Below are 19,147 nucleotides of genomic sequence, written 5' to 3'. Positions count from 1 at the left end.
GTAACTTTGTCAAAATGTTTGTCTCAATGATATGTTGGTTGAGTTTAAAAATGGTTCTGGTACGTTGAAAAACATGGCCGCCAGGGGGTGGGGCAGTATTCTTTATATGGCTATAGAGAAACCTTGTGAACACTCTAGAAGTCACAATTTTTGCCCAATCATCATGAAACTTGGTCAAAACATTGGTTTCATTGATATCTCGGACGAGTTCGAAAATGGTCCAGATCGGTGAAAAAACATGGCCGCCAGGAGGCTGGGCAGTTTTCCTTATATGGCTTTAGTAAAACCTTGTTAACACTCTAAAGGCCACATTTATTGTCCAATCTTCATGAAATTTGGTCAGAAGATTGGTCTGTATGATATCTTGGATAAGTTAGAAAATGATTACGTTTGCTTGAAAAACATGGCTGCCAAGGGGCGGGGCATTTTTCTTTATATGGCTATATACATGCATGGCTATAGTAAAACCTTGTGAACACTATAGAGGCCACATTTATTGTCCAATCTTCATGAAGTTTGGTCAAAAGATTGGTCTTTATGATATCTTGGATGAGTTCGAAAATGGTTACATTTGCTTGAAAAACATGGCTTTCAAGGGGCGGTGCATTTTTCCTTATATGGCTATAGTAAATTCTTGTTAACACTCTAGAGGCCACATTTATTGTCTGATCTTCATGAAACTTGGTCAGAAGATTCATTCCAATAATATCTTGGACGAGTTTAAAAATGATGCCGGTTGGTTGAAAAACATGGCCGCCAGGGGGCGGGGCATTTTTCCTTATATGGCTATAGTAAAACCTTGTTAACACTCTAGAGGCCACATTTATTTTCCGATTTTCATGAAACTTGCTCAGAAGATTTGTCCTATTTATATCTTGGATAATTTCAAAAATTGTTTCGGTTGCTTAAAAAACATGGCCACCAGGGGGCGGGGCATTTTTCCTAATATGGCTATTTATCATGCTTTAGTAAAACCTTGTTAACACTCTAGAGGCCACATTTATTGTCCGATCATCATAAAACTTGGACAGATGATTTGTCCCAATTATATCTTGGATGAGTTCGAAAATGGTTCCAGTTGGTGGAAAAACATGGCCGCCAAGGGGGCGTGGCATTTTTTCTTATATAGCTATAGTTAAACCTTATTAACAGTCTAGAAGCCATATTTATTGTACGATCATCATGAAACTTTGTCAGAAGATTTATCCCAATGATATTTTGGACAAGTTCGAAAATGGTTTCCAGTTGCTTGAAAAACATGGCCACCAGTGGGCGGGGCACTTTTCCTTATATGGACTTATGAATCTTCATGAAACTTTGTCAGTATATTTGTTTAAATGATATCTTGGATGTGTATGAAAATGGTTCTGGTCTGTTGAAAAACGTGGCTGCCAGGGTGTTCACTAGTCATGAAAGTTGGTAAGAACATTTTGTTCTAATGACATCTTGGGCTGCACAGAACAGGTCAGTTCCTTTGAATCTCAGGTGAGCGACTTTGGCCCTCTTGTAATAAATTTGGCCCATGTATTATTTAAATGAAAGTTAATTACATGTACAAAGGAGACTTTTTCAAAATTGAAAGTAAAAATAAAAATTGTTGGCATTCTTTTCCCTTTTTTCATAATAAACAAAAGGATTTTTGTCTCTTGTTAATAAATAAAGTAAGTTTAAATGTTTTGATTGATAGTACTTAGCAAATATTTTGTTTAAAGCAACTTGGTGTAGACCTTTTGCTGCATATTTATGTAGGTGGATTAGTGAGCAACACAATCGGTTTGTATTGCTTTATGACAATAGGAGAATACTGATTAAATTTACTGATATTATGGTACTTAAAATTAAAAAAGTGAAGTAAGGAAATCTCCAATGTTATTTTTGTGAATATATCATAAATGCTTTCTAATAAAGTTGGCACTGAAGAACAATATGTATGAATATTTAATTTACTGACACACTGACACAGTTGTTGCTTATTAAGGGTGCAATTATGAATGCATTTGTTACATGTAGTACACTGCCGTTCATTCAAGCGGTCTTATGTTGTATGATAGTAGGGTTTGGATGTATCAACATATATTCAAAATGTTCAAGATGCCCAGGGCTTTCACTTTACATGGCACTTTAGTTTTTTTATGTTCAGAACTTGTATGTATTTCTTTTGACCATGCAGTCAAGGATAACCCATTAAAGTGCAAGCACTTATTTCAAATGGGGTCCTTTGATTTTGCTGAAGAGACAGCAAGCAGAAGAGACAGTGTATAGCACTAATACACGCGAGAATTACCTGGGTTTCATTCCAGTACAGCTCTAGTTGGCTTGGAAACACTTGAAACGTTTCTGAAATTTCCAGTGCCCCGGCTTGGAATTGAACCGGGGACCTCTGGAATGGTAGACCAGAGTGTTACCACTCGACCACCGCACCACTTAAATTGTCTTTTACTCTAATAATATAATGCCCTTATATTGAACCAAAGTGGTCAATTTGAGTTAAAGGCCTAATAATATTTTCATATGGTAGATATCTTTGTACATGTATCAGCAAATAGTAAAGCAGCAAGAAACTTTTCTTCTATTCTTTGTGAATTTTATTCAATAAAATGGTGTAGAGCAACAGCTTTATTTACAATTAAATTATGTTTATTTATACAAATTGCAAAACAATAGTTATTATTGTTAAGTGTGAAACTAAGTTTTTTCCCGTGCAAAGAGTACACAACCTGTACTTTAATTCAGATAAGCAGTAGAAAAATCAGGTGCTGAGACAGAGCTGTCCAAAAAAGGGGGCATTGTGAAAAGTTGAGTTTGCTGTTTAGAAATTGAGAAATGAAGACACACTTTACACTCATGCTGCACCACTAGTCAGCGTATTTATTCTAATGACAACTTGCTGAAATCAATCTTATGAAGTTTTCAGAATATTCAAAAAGATAAACTGAGACTAGAAAATCAAACTACTAAAAATATATTTTGATACAAAATGACCTTTTCAACAATCTCTTGGTAAATTGTGCGATTATAAGATAGATTCTAGTAATACTTTAAATTATAAATAATTTAGTAGTATTTTATGAATGTTTATTAAAGCAGTGTGAATTGATATTTTTGTGTCCTATTCCGTATTCCATCTAGAACCTGCTTGTCAGAAACAGTCATTATACAATACAAATCAGGCAATTGACAATAAGTTGTTGTTTTGGCCTTATTTTCGTGGGCGCTAGAGGTATGAGAATAGAAGGAAACATTTAGATTTTTTTTTTACGTTAAAAAAAAAGCCACCATATTAAGATTCCAACAAATATGCCCAAAATTTAACAAATGCATGTAAGTTCATGTCAGCCTTAAACCTGGAAGCAATGTACACATGTAAAGACTTGCCATATGTACAGTTCTATCAATCACAGTTTACCATACAACTCGTATCATGCCAAGTTGTAGATTGCTAAAACACTTGTAGTATAATGTAAAAGACTATTCTAAGATTTGTCATGCATTAATTTTAGGCTTCCACTAAAGAACTTAAATAGATTCATTTATATGGCTTATTTGTTCTTCAGACATATGTGTACACATACATGTATGTAACATGTGTAATTTACCCTTTCTGCCACACCCACCTAACCACTTCTTTTTATGCCCCCGGCAGGGTTGCATATAGCAGTTGAACTGTCTGTCCTTCAGTCTGTCCGAAAACTTTAACATTGGCCATAACTTTTGCAATATTGAACATAGCAACTTGATATTTGGCATGCATGTGTATCTCATGGAGCTGCACATTTTTAGTGGTGAAAGGTCAAGGTCATCCTTCAAGGTCAAAGGTAAAAAAAACAAATCCAAGGGAAGTAATAAGCTTTAAAGGGAGATAATTTCTATTTATCATTTGGCAGGTACACAAGGGAAGCAATATGCTTTATTATATCCCTTAAAAAATATTACTTCCCTTGTAAAAATGATCTGTACCTGCCAAATGATAAAACTAATAAAAATAAATGAAAGCGGCGCAGTAGGGGGCATAGTGTTTCTGACAAACACATCTCTTGTTTGCATAAAAGTTTTGGTACACTTCTAATTGTGGATTCATTTATTTTTGTTGCCATGCAGTTTAGTTGATACCCATAGTGAGGCATATGAATTAAATCTTCAATTTGTGGTTATTTTTTTTAAATTTAACATCAGATTTACTCAAATACATACTTTCAGACGTAAACATCCAATTGACATTTGATTTTGTGGTTGATATGGCCAACCAAAGTCCATGAAAATTATTGTCCATTTCAATAATATTGGTATAACAGTATTTATATCTATGAAAAGTGCTACAATAGCTTATTATTTTACCTATTTTGATATTTGAAAATCCATGAACGAACAAATATTTTTCACAAATTTTGAAGTCCCTGGAAGAATCAATATTTTTTTAAATCTTAATACATTTTTTTAATTGTCATTTTTATGTCCTCCACTATATTAGTGGGGAACATATTGTTTTTGCCCTGTCTGTTGGTCTGTTTGCGCCAACTTTAACATTTTGCAATAACTTTTGCTATATTGAAGATAGCAACTTCATATTTGGCATGCATGTGTATCTCATGAAGCTGCACATTTTGAGTGGTGAAAGGTCAAGGTCATCCTTCAAGGTCAGAGGTCAAATATATGTGGCCAAAATCGCTCATTTTATGAATACTTTTGCAATATTGAAGATAGCAACTTGATATTTGGCATGCATGTGTATCTCATAGAGCTGCACATTTTGAGTGGTGAAAGGTCAAGGTCATCCTTCACAAGGTCAAGGTCATCCTTCAAGGTCAAACATCATATAGGGGGACATTGTGTTTCACAAACACATCTTGTTCTAAACTGTGATCAAGTCCTTTAAATATTAAATGGTGTGCATGTGCATCATACATTAATAATTCATGTGTGTTCATCTCTTTTGAAAATATTCCCATAAAATGTCTGATGGGATCCTTGCAATTAATGCTCGATTGGTCATTGTCCGCTAGGGTACTACTTACATGTATTTAGAGTACCCAGGGTACATGTAAGTAGTACCGGAGCCGACAATGACCAATCAAGCGCAATTAATCCTATAAGGAAGTATTGAGCACATTGTTTAAATATTTCCTTGCCTCCTTTGCCTTACATATATCAGAATCTTGAAAAGGCTACGTGACTGAATACATGTATTGGAAAATTGTAAACACGTTTCATGATTTCAGTATTTCTGATGCTACCAGGGCTGCTTTTATTGCTTATCCTATAACTTGAGTATGTGAACCTAGAAGTTGTATTTTGCTTTATTTAGTTGCAAGTTTGAATGATAGCGCTGTTTCTTAACTGCTATGATTCTGGCATTGGCCTTGAAAATATTAGTTTCAGAATCTATTATCTGTACGCATTTATTGATTTGGTCCTGGAAACTGCAATATTTTTGTGAAGTCAACATAAGCTCCAATAGCTACAATTACAGCTGTAGCGAGATGGATTTATTGATATCATATTCAAGTTTTTATTGAACAGACAGAGAGTCCATTTACAACAACAAAATCCATTGAATGTATACCAATGATAGTAATTATTGGCTGTTGCTTACACTGTGATTAGAATTCTGTACAGTAATTAAACTTTACAATGGCAAGTAGCTTAGAAACCATAGAGGATTTATCAAGGTAAAACTATATTTTTTGTTAAAACAGTGTATTATGTGATGTGGAAATAAGACATCAATCTGAGAATGGCTTTGTTCAGTGAAATAATCTGGTTTACAACACATTATGATTCAAATGCATGGCATGGACACAGTTTTTAATGGAATAAGTACAAGTTACTGTGTCCATGCATTCAATAGGATGAGAAGCTGTGTCCATGCTTGGCATGGACACAATTTTCAATAAGATGGGAAACTGTGTCCATGCTTGGCATGGACACAGTTTTCAAGTAGATTTTTTAGTCCTGGTAGGTTGGTGTACATATTTCAAATAGTTGTTCAATGTATTTAGTATGCATGTTGTATTATGCACTCATGGGCTATTAACATATGTTTTGTAGTATGCTAACATGCTTCGTAACATATCTACATAGTTGATTGTCACCAGATTGCCAATGTTCAAGTTCTGTTTATTTGTGATATAGGCCTCTGGACCCTGACACATATGTATTCCAATCCATCCATGCCAAGCATGGACACAGTTTCTCATCCTATTGAATGCATGGACTCAGTTACATGTACTTATCCTATTAAAAACTGTGTCCATGCCATGCATTTGAATCATTTTGTGTTGTAAATCAGATTATTTCACTGAACAAAGCCATTCTCAGATTGATGTCTTATTTCCACTTCACATAATACACTGTTTTAAAGCCTCAATTTTTACAGATATATATTACTAATGGGCAATTTAACTGTTTACACCATTATAAATCAACATATTGTTTAGGGAACAAAATACTTAATACTTGATAAAAATAATGATATCAATTAATATTTTAAATAATCTCAGCTTTGTTACTCCATCAGCTTAAATTGTGTAACAAACCTCTTTTTTTAATTGCATTATGTTTATACAAGGGTTGAGACAAATAATGTTTAAAGTATAGAATGTTGAATATTTACCAATTGAAAAAAGAAAGATTATCACTGCATATTAGGGGAGTACCAAAATGGGGGGAGGATGCATCACCCTTTTGTGTTGCTCTAGATTTTCCTATGAGCTCATAATTGTGCCATGGGTTCTTGTCCACATTTGTCAGTTTTATATAACTGTCAGCTGTAAGTGAAGCCTGTTATATTTCAGATCATCGCCTACACCGTCCCACAAACCATGTGACTTCAATGGCTGTATACAAGACTGTCATATGGCTCTCAAGCTATTCCTCAACAACAAGTTTACAGATGCCAAGAACAGAATGGAGCCCCAGTAGGTCTTGAACATTAAAACTTATTTACTCATAGCCAGAAAAAAATGCTTCTTATATCTAATTGACAGCTTGCAACTTCAATTTTACAAAATTATGTTTTAATATTTAAATTATATGGAAATGTTGAAGGGAATATTAATGTGCTTAAAAAGTGAAAATTGATTTCAACATACATGATTTCCTTTAAATTTCTTTGTCTTTAATTACTTATTTATAATATCTAGAATTAATATTACATGCACGTAGTAATTTAAACTGTCAAGAACTAACACAATACAACATATTGAATGATCAAATTTACAACATGAAACAGGGACCTTGAGCGGTTTCCTGTGAAAATGTGCTTAAGTACATAATGCAAACACTGTAACAAATTCATTTCATGATGAATACAGTGTATTAATGTCTGCTAAAAAGAAACAAAATTGTATAAGATATTGGACCATCATGTACATCTCCTGGTTTGTGTTTCAGTGTAGACTGGAGCATGTACCATGGCCTGGGATATGGGACCATCATGTACATACAGGCTGTCATGACCTTTGACATGGTAAGCTCTTGATCATGGCTTAGAATAGCACAGACAATCCTGTCTTAATAATTACCACCTAACATGAGACCTTTTTGTTTTAGCTTGATTGCATCGAACACATAATGTTCATTAAGACAATCGTCAGTCTGTTTTCTGTGATGATTTAGTACTTCATTTCTTTGGAGGATATGCTCCCAAAATGGGGATGGAAACCAGGACCACCTTATTGCTTTGAAGACATCATGTCCACTAAGCTGCTGTGACCTTAAGTAACCCGCATGTCAGCGACAAGTTACAAGGATTTCAATCCTGCATTCCTGTAGATCAAGCATAAATAAAAGTCTTTATTTTGAACACATTAGTGCAAATGAGCAAAATAAAACCACTAAATCAGTACCTCGGGGATTAGGGTTCCTAGAGTGTGATGTCACATTGCGTATACTAATTGCCCTCAAATCTTCATATGATCTTTAAATGTGAATTATTTTGATGACCCCTTCAGACTTTTTGGCGGTTTAAAATAAGTATTAATTGTTTAGTTGGACAAATTTCTATAACTTGCTGAACCAAAATAAAAACTACCAGATCAATAAAATATAGTATTTTTTTGTGATTATTCCGTTATAGATTGTATTGTTGTATTTATTAACATAAAACAATCCATAATTCAATGTTATAGTTTAAAAAAGTATGTAATTATATTATTTATTTGAAATATTTATACAATATATTTTTAGCTCATCTATTTTTTGAAAAAAAATTATGAGCTATTGTCATCACCTTGGCGTCGGCGTCGGCGTCGGCGTCGGCGTCGGCGTTGGCGTTGGCGTTGGCGTCGGCGTCCGGTTAAGTTTTGCGTTTAGGTCCACTTTTCTCAGAAAGTATCAATGCTATTGCATTCAAACTTGGTACACTTACTTACTATCATGAGGGGACTGGGCAGGCAAAGTTAGATAACTCTGGCGTGCATTTTGACAGAATTATGTGCCCTTTTTATACTTAAAAAATTGAAAATTTTGGTTAAGTTTTGCGTTTAGTTCCACTTTTCTCAGTAAGTATCAATGCTATTGCATTCAAACTTGGTACACTTACTTACTATCATGAGGGGACTGGGCAGGCAAAGTTAGATAACTCTGGCGTGCATTTTGACAGAATTATGTGCCCTTTTTATACTTAAAAAATTGAAAATTTTGGTTAAGTTTTGCGTTTAGTTCCACTTTTCTCAGTAAGTATCAATGCTATTGCATTCAAACTTGGTACACTTACTTACTATCATGAGGGGACTGGGCAGGGCAAAGTTAGATAACTCTGGCATGCATTTTGACAGAATTATGAGCCCTTTTTATACTTAGAAAATTGACAATTTTGGTTAAGTTTTGTGTTTAGGTCCATTTTATTCCTTAAGCATCAAAGCTATTGCTTTCATACTTGCAACACTTACTAACTATCATAAGGGGACTGTGCAGGCAAAGTAATGTAATCTGACTGGCATTTTGACAGAATTATGTGCCCTTTTTATACTTAGAAAATTGAAAATTTGATTAAGTTTTGTGTTTAGGTCCACTTTATTCCTACAGTATCAAAGCTATTGCTTTCATACTTGCAAGATTTATGAACTATCATAAGGGGACGGTGCAGGCAAAGTTATGTAACTCTGACTGGCATTTGGACGGAATTATGGGCCCTTTATACTTAGAAAATTGAAAATTTGGTTAAGATTTATGTTTTGGTCCACTTTACCCCTAAAGTATCATAGATATTGCTTTCATACTTGGAACACTCACAAACTATCATAAGGGTACAGTAAAAGGACAAGTTGCATAACTCTGGTTGTCATTGTTACGGAATTATGGCCCTTTTTTGACTTAGTAACTTTTAATATATGGTTAAATTTTGTGTTTCGATCCACTCTAAGTATCAAGGCTATTGCTTTCAAACTTCAAATACTTACATGCTATCATGAGGTTACTGTACCTGGCAACTTGAATTTTACTTTGACCTTTGAATGACCTTGACTCTCAAGGTCAAATTATTAAATTTTGCTAAAATTGCCATAACTTCTTTATTTATGATTAGATTTGATTGATACTTTGATGAAAACTACTCTTACCTGACATACCACAATAGACTTCACCCAAACCATCCCCCGTGCCCTCCTCCCCCCTCCCCCCTCCCCCCCCTATTTTTTTTTTTTTTTTTTTTTTTTTTAAGATCATCTCACAAATGACCACCACACCCTCACACTATACCCCCCACCCACCCCCCACCCCACCCCCCCCAATTTTTGGTTTGATTTTTTTTTTTTTTTTTTTTTTTTAAGATCATCTCACAATTATCACCACACCCTCACACTATAAATCACACTATACCCCCCCCCCCATTTTTTTTTTAAAACGGTTATTTTTGAAATACCGTCCAACCATCGCACCCAAAACCCCCCCCCCCCCCCCCCCCCCCCCCCGATTTTTTTTTTTTTTTTTTTTTTTCGCTTTTTTGGAAGATAATGTAATAAATGTCCACAACCCCACACTATACACCCCTCTTCACTCCACTCCTCCCTCCTTTGTGATTGAAAATGAGAGTCCCTTCACCTTTAAAAAGAAAATAGATGAGCGGTCTGCACCCGCAAGGCGGTGCTCTTGTTTAATAATGTAGTTTATATAAAATAATAACAAACCAAGATCTGACTATATGCATTGTAAAAACTTGGTCAAAATTGTCTTTTGCTCATCTGAGCACAATGTGCTCTTGGTGATCTTTTTGTGATTGTCTTTTATCCGTTGTTTGTTGTAAGTCTTATGTCGCCTGTTTTCATTTGTCAACATAATCTTGTTAACACTGTAGAAGCCACATTTATTGTCAAATCCAAATAAAACCTTGTCATTAGAATCGTCCCAATGATATCTTGGCTGAGTTAAAAACTAGGTCATGTGAGGTTGAATATGAAAAAGCTTTTTAACACTCTAGAAGAAACATTAATAGACAAATCTTCATTGAACTTGGTCAGGACATTTGTGCTTATGATATTGCAGCTGAGACATGGCCACCAAGAGGCTGGGCAGTTTTCCTTATATGGCTATTCTGAAACTCTAGAAGTCACACTTTTTTAGTCCAATCTTTATAAAACGTGCTCAGAAGATTTGTTCTTATGGTGTCTTGGTCGAGTTTGAATATGGTATGGTTCGTTTTTTAACCCAAGTGCGAAGCAATTTCCTTTAATGGCTGTTGTTAACACCTTAAAAGACACTTTTTCAGTCTGATCTTTATTAAATTTGGTCAGAAATTTCTTCATAATAATATTGGATTGAGTGTTAAACTTGGTCATGTGAGGTAACAAAACTAGGTTTCTAGGTCAAACTGAAGAACAAGCTTGTTAATACTCCTGAAGGCCCATTTTAAGTCAAATCTTCATGAAACTTGGTCAGAACATTTGCTTTTATGATTTTGAAGTCAGTAATTTATATTTATGTTTTATTAAGGACTTTTATTATTCTTTACTAAACCTTCTCAGAATAGTTTAATTCTTTTTGGTCTTTTAGCCTATGGCTCTTTTGTTACAATCTTGTTACACACTCATGTGATATACATAACGTTATTATTGTATCTATGATTTTATGGCTTTTTTCAGTGAAATGAAGATCATTGTTAAACTAACGATGTGGTATGCATCATATTTTTCATGACCCACTGTTCTTTTAATTTGGACATGCAATAAAAGTGTGTTCAGTTAAAGATGTTACAATGGGTGACATCAAACTGATAACAATTTGGATTAATTTAGAACATAAAGATAAAGAAATTGTGGAATGTCACAAAATAATGTTTTGTATAGAATTTGTCTGATATTAGTTTGTCTTTAATATGCAGTTATCCAAAGACATTTTACTGATGTCTTTGTAAATAAATAACGGACCAACTCAAAATTGGGTTGATTTTTCTATCGGACAGACTGTTTTCTGGAAATCTACCCTTTTTTAGTTAATGCAAATAGTAGTTTCCTAACCAGTAGTAAAATCCGATGTGTTTGCTTTGAACATAGTGTTTTACAAAAGACAAAAATATTTGCATCATTACTGCATATGAGTCACATCATGCAAATATAGGTCTTATGTCATATGAAGCCAGCGTTTCTTCAGAAGATCCTTAAATTTGCAAAGTCAGGTAGGAGCTTCTCTGTTTTAAATGCAGGCCAGGTTTTGTGGTCTAATGCATAGTTCCTACAGTCGTATTTTCAACCAATCAAATAGCAGTACTGTATTCGCTGTCAGACAGCTTGTTGCTACCAGTTCACACGCCATTTGTTAAATCGAAAGTGAAAAGTGTTGCTTATGAAAGTATTAATCAAATAATTTCAAAATGTACAGGCACCACAGTAGTCTATCAAAGCACAGATCTGAAAATCACAGTGCCTACTTATCTGTTATATGACGATGGTATCACCAAGAATTATAATTAACCATTTTCCATGAATATTTCTAACAAATGTACCGCGATTATTTTTTTTATTAGTGACTTGAAGAATACAATAAAATATAGTATTACGTGTGAGTTTGCATCCATAACATTATGTTTCTTATCGTTTATCTTGTGTTGTTTTGTTTGGTATTCCTGTTTATAATATATTTGTTTATATGTATTATTCTGTTTTAAATTGATTATGATAATGGTTGATCTCATACGAATTATTGTGTTCATTAGTGCTCATCTGTGATAAATGTTGATCTCAACCGATTTAAGTGATATTATGGGCATCTAACAGTACATGCTATTTTTATAGGTGTCTATCGCAACCCTGGTTTATTTTTGGTGTTTTCACTTCATATACACTAATTTTTGTTAATGCAGCATCAACATACTAAAACAATATCCCGGAAATAGAAAACTAATGCATTTGAATATCAACCGTAGTTTCGTTTTGACATCTGACGACAGAAATGATTCGATGTACGATGTGAGTCTTAGTGTAGTTTTCATGCAGATCAGTTCATACGACACAAAGACACAATTTTGTTTTGCAGATCATTTCGGTTTAGAGGATTGGGTGAGTCATGTAAAATATTGAATATAATAATTATATTGTTTTTATAAACAACTGGTAGCAAGATGAGTTGTAGATAATTGGTCAGTTACCACATATTAACTAACTATTTTGACCTGTTAATTCTTTTCAGCTCAATTCAACAGTGAAAAATGCCCATAATATCACTTTAATTGTGATGTATATTGATTATCTGTGATTATTGTTGATCTCACCCAATCCGTTGGAATAACAAATCTGCGATTTGTGTTTATCTGATTCGAATCAATATGCTTAAAATATATTTTCGGGGATATATCTTTGTCTCATTGGAATCATTTTGTGAATTGTCGGCAAGTACATTCAAATCTGTCATGGCAACAACAACGTGCTTTATTGGAACTGGCTTGATCTGCTCTCCTCTTGGGACATGCCATTGTTGTGGAACACTTGTACAGCTAAGTTAGCTAGGAACTGCGGAAATGTTATGCAGTTTAAATCCCTGTAGTGTTTTTAGCAACCCTATGGTGTGTCTCAACAGTGCCCAGTCAGTCTGAAATAATGTTAATATTCTGCATTGTGCAATTTACATAAAAAACTAATGATTAATAAAGATGTTACCAATAACAATGAATACTTTTTAAATAATTGAATTATCATGTATAATAACTCACCCGACTTTACAACTGCAGTGTGATTCTGTTTTCATCGGACAAATCGATGTTTAAACGATGTGGTTTTTCAATTTTCCGCATTGATCTCGAGCAGTTGGCGACGACACGCACACAGTTTTCTTCATTAAAAAAAATCTTTATATTATGAATGTTTCATTGAGTGTAATAATTTAGACCTCTATTTAAAATTATATCTGCTAGTTTATCATAATTTGGTAGGAAATTAACTGAAATATTGTCAGAAATATTAACAAGCGTATCAGATGCTTCAGCATCAGCGGACGCCATTTTGGATGTAGCGTGTGAAGTGTAGCAACAATCACTAAGGACGGGTCAGTGAGCAGAACTATGCATTAGGTGGCAGGTAAGGCCCTGATCAGACTTTGCAAATGTGCTGGCTGGAGTCACGCTGGCCGCATTGGGCACAAGACCCATGATCACATGACGCAGCTCACTTGATGTTAATTCTTTTGTTTCACTAGAATGACATCGAGGCTGCCATACAGGCCATCAAGCGATCACTGATTGTGTGCAACAAACAGAGGCGCAAGATCTCCATATTCGGCTCATTTAGTAGCGTCGCCAGCAAGAACTCTTACAATGAACTCACAACAGGTGTGCATTCATGATGCTGCTTTGGAAAATACCACTAAAACTAAAAATTTAAGTGCTCATAATTTCGTTTGTAATAACTGTGCATGACTTACTCTAAAATTTCTTGTTGTTGACTCGTACTCGATTGGGAACTATTAAGTAGATCATGGGAACATGTAAAACTTTTTAGTAGATAAAGGGTCAGCCTCATTTTGTAATGAAGACATTTGAACATTAAGCATACATTTGTATGCCCCCAGTGGGGTGGCATATAGCAGTTGAACTGTCTGTCTGTCTGTCTGTCTGTCTGTCTGTCTGTCTGTCTGTCTGTCTGTCTGTCTGTCTGTCCGTCCGTCCGTCCATCCGTCCGTCCGTCCGTCCGTCCGTCCGTCCGTCCGTCCGTCCGTCCGTCCGAAAACTTTCACATTGGCCATAACTTTTGCAAGATTGAAGATAGCAACTTCATATTTGGCACGCATGTGTATCTCATGGAGCTGCACATTTTGAGTGGTGAAAGGTCAAGGTCAAGGTCATCCTTCAAGGTAACAAAAACAAATCCAAGGGAAGTAACAAGCATTACAGGGAGATAATTTCTATTTTCCATTTGGCAGGTACAGATAATTTTTACAAGGAAAGTAATATTTTTTATTATATCTCTTTAAAAAATATTACTTCCCTTGTAAAAATTATCTGTACCTGCCATATGATAAACAAAACATTAAATAAATCAAAGCGGAGCAGTAGGGGCCATAGTGTTTCTGACAAACAAATCTCTTGTTTATTTCAATAGGGATATAATTAATTGAGAATCAGCTATTCACAACAGCTAAATAGTATATGACCTTATTTCACAACTTCAAAACTTAAAAATATCTTAATGGTTGTAAATACTTTATGAAGGCATTTTTCTGTAATTTGGTGTTAGAAAGAATTGTTTCGGAATCAAAGATCAAAGTTGTGTAATGGTCAACAAACTTACGAGGATAAAACCGACTCCCGTTCTTGTCTTTATGCCCCAGGCCCGGAGATTACGGGCTGTAATCAAACTGGAGTATATGTTTTCATTTGATGCTTTCATTAATCTATGAAACATTTCTGTTTAAAATATCGTGTAACAATTCCTTATTTATTTATTTAAAATTACACCTACCTAAAATTTGATTAACTGTAAATCTTTTTTCTGCCATGAATGCATAAACACTGAGGAAAGACTTCCTTTTTGTTGAAAAATACTATAAAAGCGGGAAGTGTCATCCCTGATAAGCCTGTGTTAGTAAGCTAGGGAGACACTTTAAGCAAATGGATTAAACCCAGTTCTCCACAAGCGAGGATCATTTGAAATTCCATGTCATTTTGCAGAGGAAATCCATGCAGAGCTGTGCTATGCAGAGTGTCTGCTTATCCGCGCCCTGCTCACTTTCATCCAAGACGAGAATCTCATAAGCTTTGTCAAGGGTGGGCTCAAAATTCGGGAATGTTATCGAGTGTACAAGTACGTATCCTGTAACGATTCGAATAATGTTGTAACACTGATTTGTTTGTTTGTTCTCATTTTTATGCTTTTAAAAATGATTATTATTTAGTATTACAGGTGTCCATCCATTAGTCAGTATTTTATGTTTCCTGCATTCAACATGTTACTATGATTTGCTTAGTAAAGGTTGTTTTAAGTATAAAGTACGTGGTCATTGGTAAATAAGCATAACAATTTAAGTTTGTTGAGACTTGTCTGATATTTTCAGAAGATACCCCCCCCTGCTGATGTAGCATTTAAGTTTTGATGTTATATACTTAAATATCACATGAATAAATACAACATTTTCTATCGATCTATCATGATAAACAAATGTTTGGTTTTCAGAGACTGTGCAAAGATCCTTGCTCACAGAAGGTGGGATTCAGACAAACAGAAGCACCATTTTGAGAGTGGAGTGAAGATGGGAGTTGGATCCTTCAATCTGGTAATTAGAATACATACTTCCAGGCTGAAAATATTATTTAACACCCCACAAACAAAGTTTGTGTGGGGTTATACTGGGATCAACCTGTCTGTTGGTTGGTTGGTAAGTTGGTGGGCCTGTCACGCTTACTTTGTGTGGCAAACTAGTCTCCCATTTCTCTGCCTTTCAACAAAGTTTGTGTGGGGTTATACTGTGATCGACCTGTCCGTTGGTTGGTTTGTTGGTGGGCCTGTCAAGCTTCGCATGTTTGCTTTGTGTGGCAAACTATAGTCTCCCAGTTCTCTGCCTTTCAACAAAGTTTGTACGGGTTTATACTTGAGTCACCAAGGCTGCTGGTCGCTCATGTGGTTGGTCTGTCATACTGCAAAGTTGTAATTTTTTGGGGGAAACTCGTCTCATAGGTTTCTGCCTTTATATATGAAACTCTATTGATATGTTAATAATACTATTTAGAAGTGTAAGAGGTAATTTGTGTGCATTTTTCATATTCTTTGCTCAATTATGTGCCCTTAAACTTAGACACATTTTAGATTTTATTATAAATTAATGTGTACTTCGTGTTGTGAATTCTTCTATCAGTTTTCTGTGTAGAAGTTTCAGATGTAATGTTTATGTATGTCATACTATTTCTTGGAGAAATATGTGCCATTGAACTTTGTTCCAAGCAATAGATTCAATAAATCAAAGTGAAGCCTTTTTTCTTTGTGTGTATTCAATGCAATGAAGTGGACAACAACATTTTAAAGTTCATTTTACAACAGAGAATACTAAGGGTTTTTTCACCTTCTTGAAGTGATATTGCAGGGTTATTTGTCAGCTTCAATGACTGTTCTAGTTTACAATGTGTTGGTGTGCAGTTAATAATGAAGGATTTTGTTTCATTTGAAACAAAACATGACTTAAATAATCACCATCTCCTTAACATAAATTAATACATATATTTTGTAACAAAACTAAATGTTGGCATTTTTTGTTTAAATTTTCAGCATAGTTTAATCCACACATTTAAATTCCAGTCTTGTTGTGTTTCAGATGATCTCATTGCTGCCAAGCAAAATCATGAAATTGTTGGAGTTTGTAGGATTCTCCGGAAATAAGGTAATATGTGAACTTTTGTCCTAGATACATGTTTGCAGGATAATTTTCAAATAAGTGAGTGAAACTTTCATGAAAACTCAAAATTGGATGAAACATGTCAAACAAAACTCTCTCAGTTTGTATATTTTCTTCAGTTTATCAGCATTCTATGAAAGAGGCCACAATTTTGAGAATGGTTGTTTATAAACAATAATGGTTGTACTGATTTTAAGAAGAAAAACTTGACATGAAGATAAAAAATAAAATGAGTTCATAAACTTAATAATTGGTTAACCTTTCAAAGACTTCTTGGCTTAATTTCTTGTTCCCATGCTTTCAATAACCCCTTACCTTTACAAAGCGTGTTGTCATTGAGCATCCATTAGTTGTGCTTATATGCTTGTTGAGACTGGTTTATGATATTCTCTTTCAGCAACTTGGTTTGAAGGAGTTGGAGCATGGAAGCAGTCTATTCACTAGTCTACGGGGCCCCTTGTGTTCTATCATACTTATAGCTTATCACACAGTTGTCAGCTATGTTCTAGGTACGGTATAGCTTGAAGTATAAGAAAACATAGATGTTACATTCACACTTTTGTCGGCTATGTTCTAGGTATGGCATAGCTTGCAGTATAGTGAAACATAGATGTTACATTCACACTTTTGTCAGCTATGTTCAAGGTACGGTATAGCTTGAAGTATAAGGAAACATAGATGTTACATTCACACTTTTGTCAGCTATGTTCTAGGTATGGCATAGCTTGCAGTATAGTGAAACATGGATGTTACATTCACACTTTTGTCAGTTATGTTCTAGGTATTACATAGCTTAAAGTATAGGGAAACATAGATGTTACAGTCACACTTTTGTCAGCTATGTTCTAGGTATGACATAGCTTGAAGTATAGTGAAACATAGATGTTACATTCACACTTTCGTCAGCTATGTTCTAGGTATGACATAGCTTGCAGTATAGTGAAACATAGATGTTACATTCATATCATTGTCAGCTATGTTCTAGGTATGGCAAAGCTTGCAGTATAGTGAAACATAGATGTTACATTCATATCATTGTCAGCTATGTTCTAGGTATGACACAGCTTGAAGTATAGGGAAACATAGATGTTACATTCACACTTTTGTCAGCTATGTTCTAGGTATGACATAGCTTGCAGTATAGTGGAACATAGATGTTACAATCATATCATTGTCAGCTATTGTCTAGGTATGACACAGCTTGAAGTATAGGGAAACATAGATGTTACATTCACACTTTTGTCAGCTATGTTCTAGGTATGACATAGCTTGCATTATAGTGGAACGTAGATGTTACATTCATATCATTGTCAGCTATTGTCTAGGTATAACATAGCTTGAAGTATAGGGAAACATAGATGTTACATTCACACTTTTGTCAGCTATGTTCTAGGTATGACATATCTTGAAGTATAGTGAAACATAGATGTTACATTCATATTGTTGTGTGCTATTGTCTAGGTACGGCATAGCTTGCAGTATAGTGAAACATAGATGTTACATTCATATCATTGTTAGCTATTGTCTAGGTATGACAAAGCTTGAAGTATAGGGAAACATAGATGTTACATTCACACTTTTGTCAGCTATGTTCTAGGTATGACATAGCTTGCAGTATAGTGAAACATAGATGTTACATTCACACGTTCATCAGCTATGTTCTAGGTATGACATAGCTTGAAGTGTAGTGAAACATAGATGTTACATTCACACTTTCGTCAGCTATGTTCTAGGTATGACATAGCTTGCAGTATAGTGAAACATAGATGTTACATTCACACTTTCATCAGCTATGATCTAGGGATGGCATAGCTTGCAGTATAGTGAAACATAGATGTTACATTCACTTCATTGTCAGCTATTGTCTAGGTATGACATAGCTTGAAGTATAGGAAACAGAGATGTTACATTCACACTTTTGTCAGCTATGTTCTAGGTATGACATAGCTTGCAGTATAGTGGAACGTAGATGTTACATTCATATCATTGTCAGCTATTGTCTATGTATGACACAGCTTGAAGTATAGGGAAACATAGATGTTACATTCACACTTTTGTCAGCTATGTTATAGGTATGACATAGCTTGCAGTATAGTGGAACATAGATGTTACATTCATATCATTGTCAGCTATTGTCTAGGTATTACATAGCTTGAAGTATGGGGAAACATAGATGTTACATTCACACTTTTGTCAGCTATGTTCTAGGTATGACATAGCTTGAAGTATAGGGAAACATAGATGTTACATTCATATTATTGTCAGCTATTGTGTAGGTATGACATAGCTTGAAGTATAGTGAAACATAGATGTTACATTCATATTGTTGTGTGCTATTGAC

General features: G+C 34.8%; 2 protein-coding genes across 5 annotated transcripts in view; both read left to right on the top strand.

Moving 5' to 3' along the window:
* Window positions 1-4,854, top strand: part of LOC127861490 (single-stranded DNA-binding protein 3-like) — a 479,133-nt gene extending 474,279 nt beyond the window's left edge. For 3 of the 4 annotated variants that reach the window (XR_008040241.1, XR_008040240.1, XR_008040242.1), the window contains one exon: window positions 4,768-4,854. The gene's annotated coding sequence lies outside the window, so the exon portion shown is untranslated. Of the gene's footprint in view, window positions 1-4,634 lie in introns of all 4 variants that reach the window. The other variant, XR_008040239.1, reaches the window with a different exon arrangement.
* The window catches only part of LOC127861483 (tetratricopeptide repeat protein 39B-like), a 57,448-nt gene that overhangs the window by 4,703 nt on the left and 33,598 nt on the right, over window positions 1-19,147 (top strand). Inside the window, exons 3-9 of the mRNA XM_052399991.1 lie at window positions 6,792-6,914; window positions 7,390-7,465; window positions 13,621-13,753; window positions 15,092-15,224; window positions 15,594-15,693; window positions 16,726-16,791; window positions 17,204-17,315. Of these exons, the coding sequence (XP_052255951.1) occupies window positions 6,792-6,914; window positions 7,390-7,465; window positions 13,621-13,753; window positions 15,092-15,224; window positions 15,594-15,693; window positions 16,726-16,791; window positions 17,204-17,315 (743 nt within the window). The remainder of the gene's footprint in view (window positions 1-6,791; window positions 6,915-7,389; window positions 7,466-13,620; window positions 13,754-15,091; window positions 15,225-15,593; window positions 15,694-16,725; window positions 16,792-17,203; window positions 17,316-19,147) is intronic.

This window comes from Dreissena polymorpha, chromosome 16 (assembly GCF_020536995.1).
Source record: "Dreissena polymorpha isolate Duluth1 chromosome 16, UMN_Dpol_1.0, whole genome shotgun sequence".
Taxonomy (NCBI): domain Eukaryota; kingdom Metazoa; phylum Mollusca; class Bivalvia; order Myida; family Dreissenidae; genus Dreissena; species Dreissena polymorpha.
Note: the sequence above shows the minus strand (reverse complement) of the source record. Positions and strands in the feature narration are given on the sequence as shown.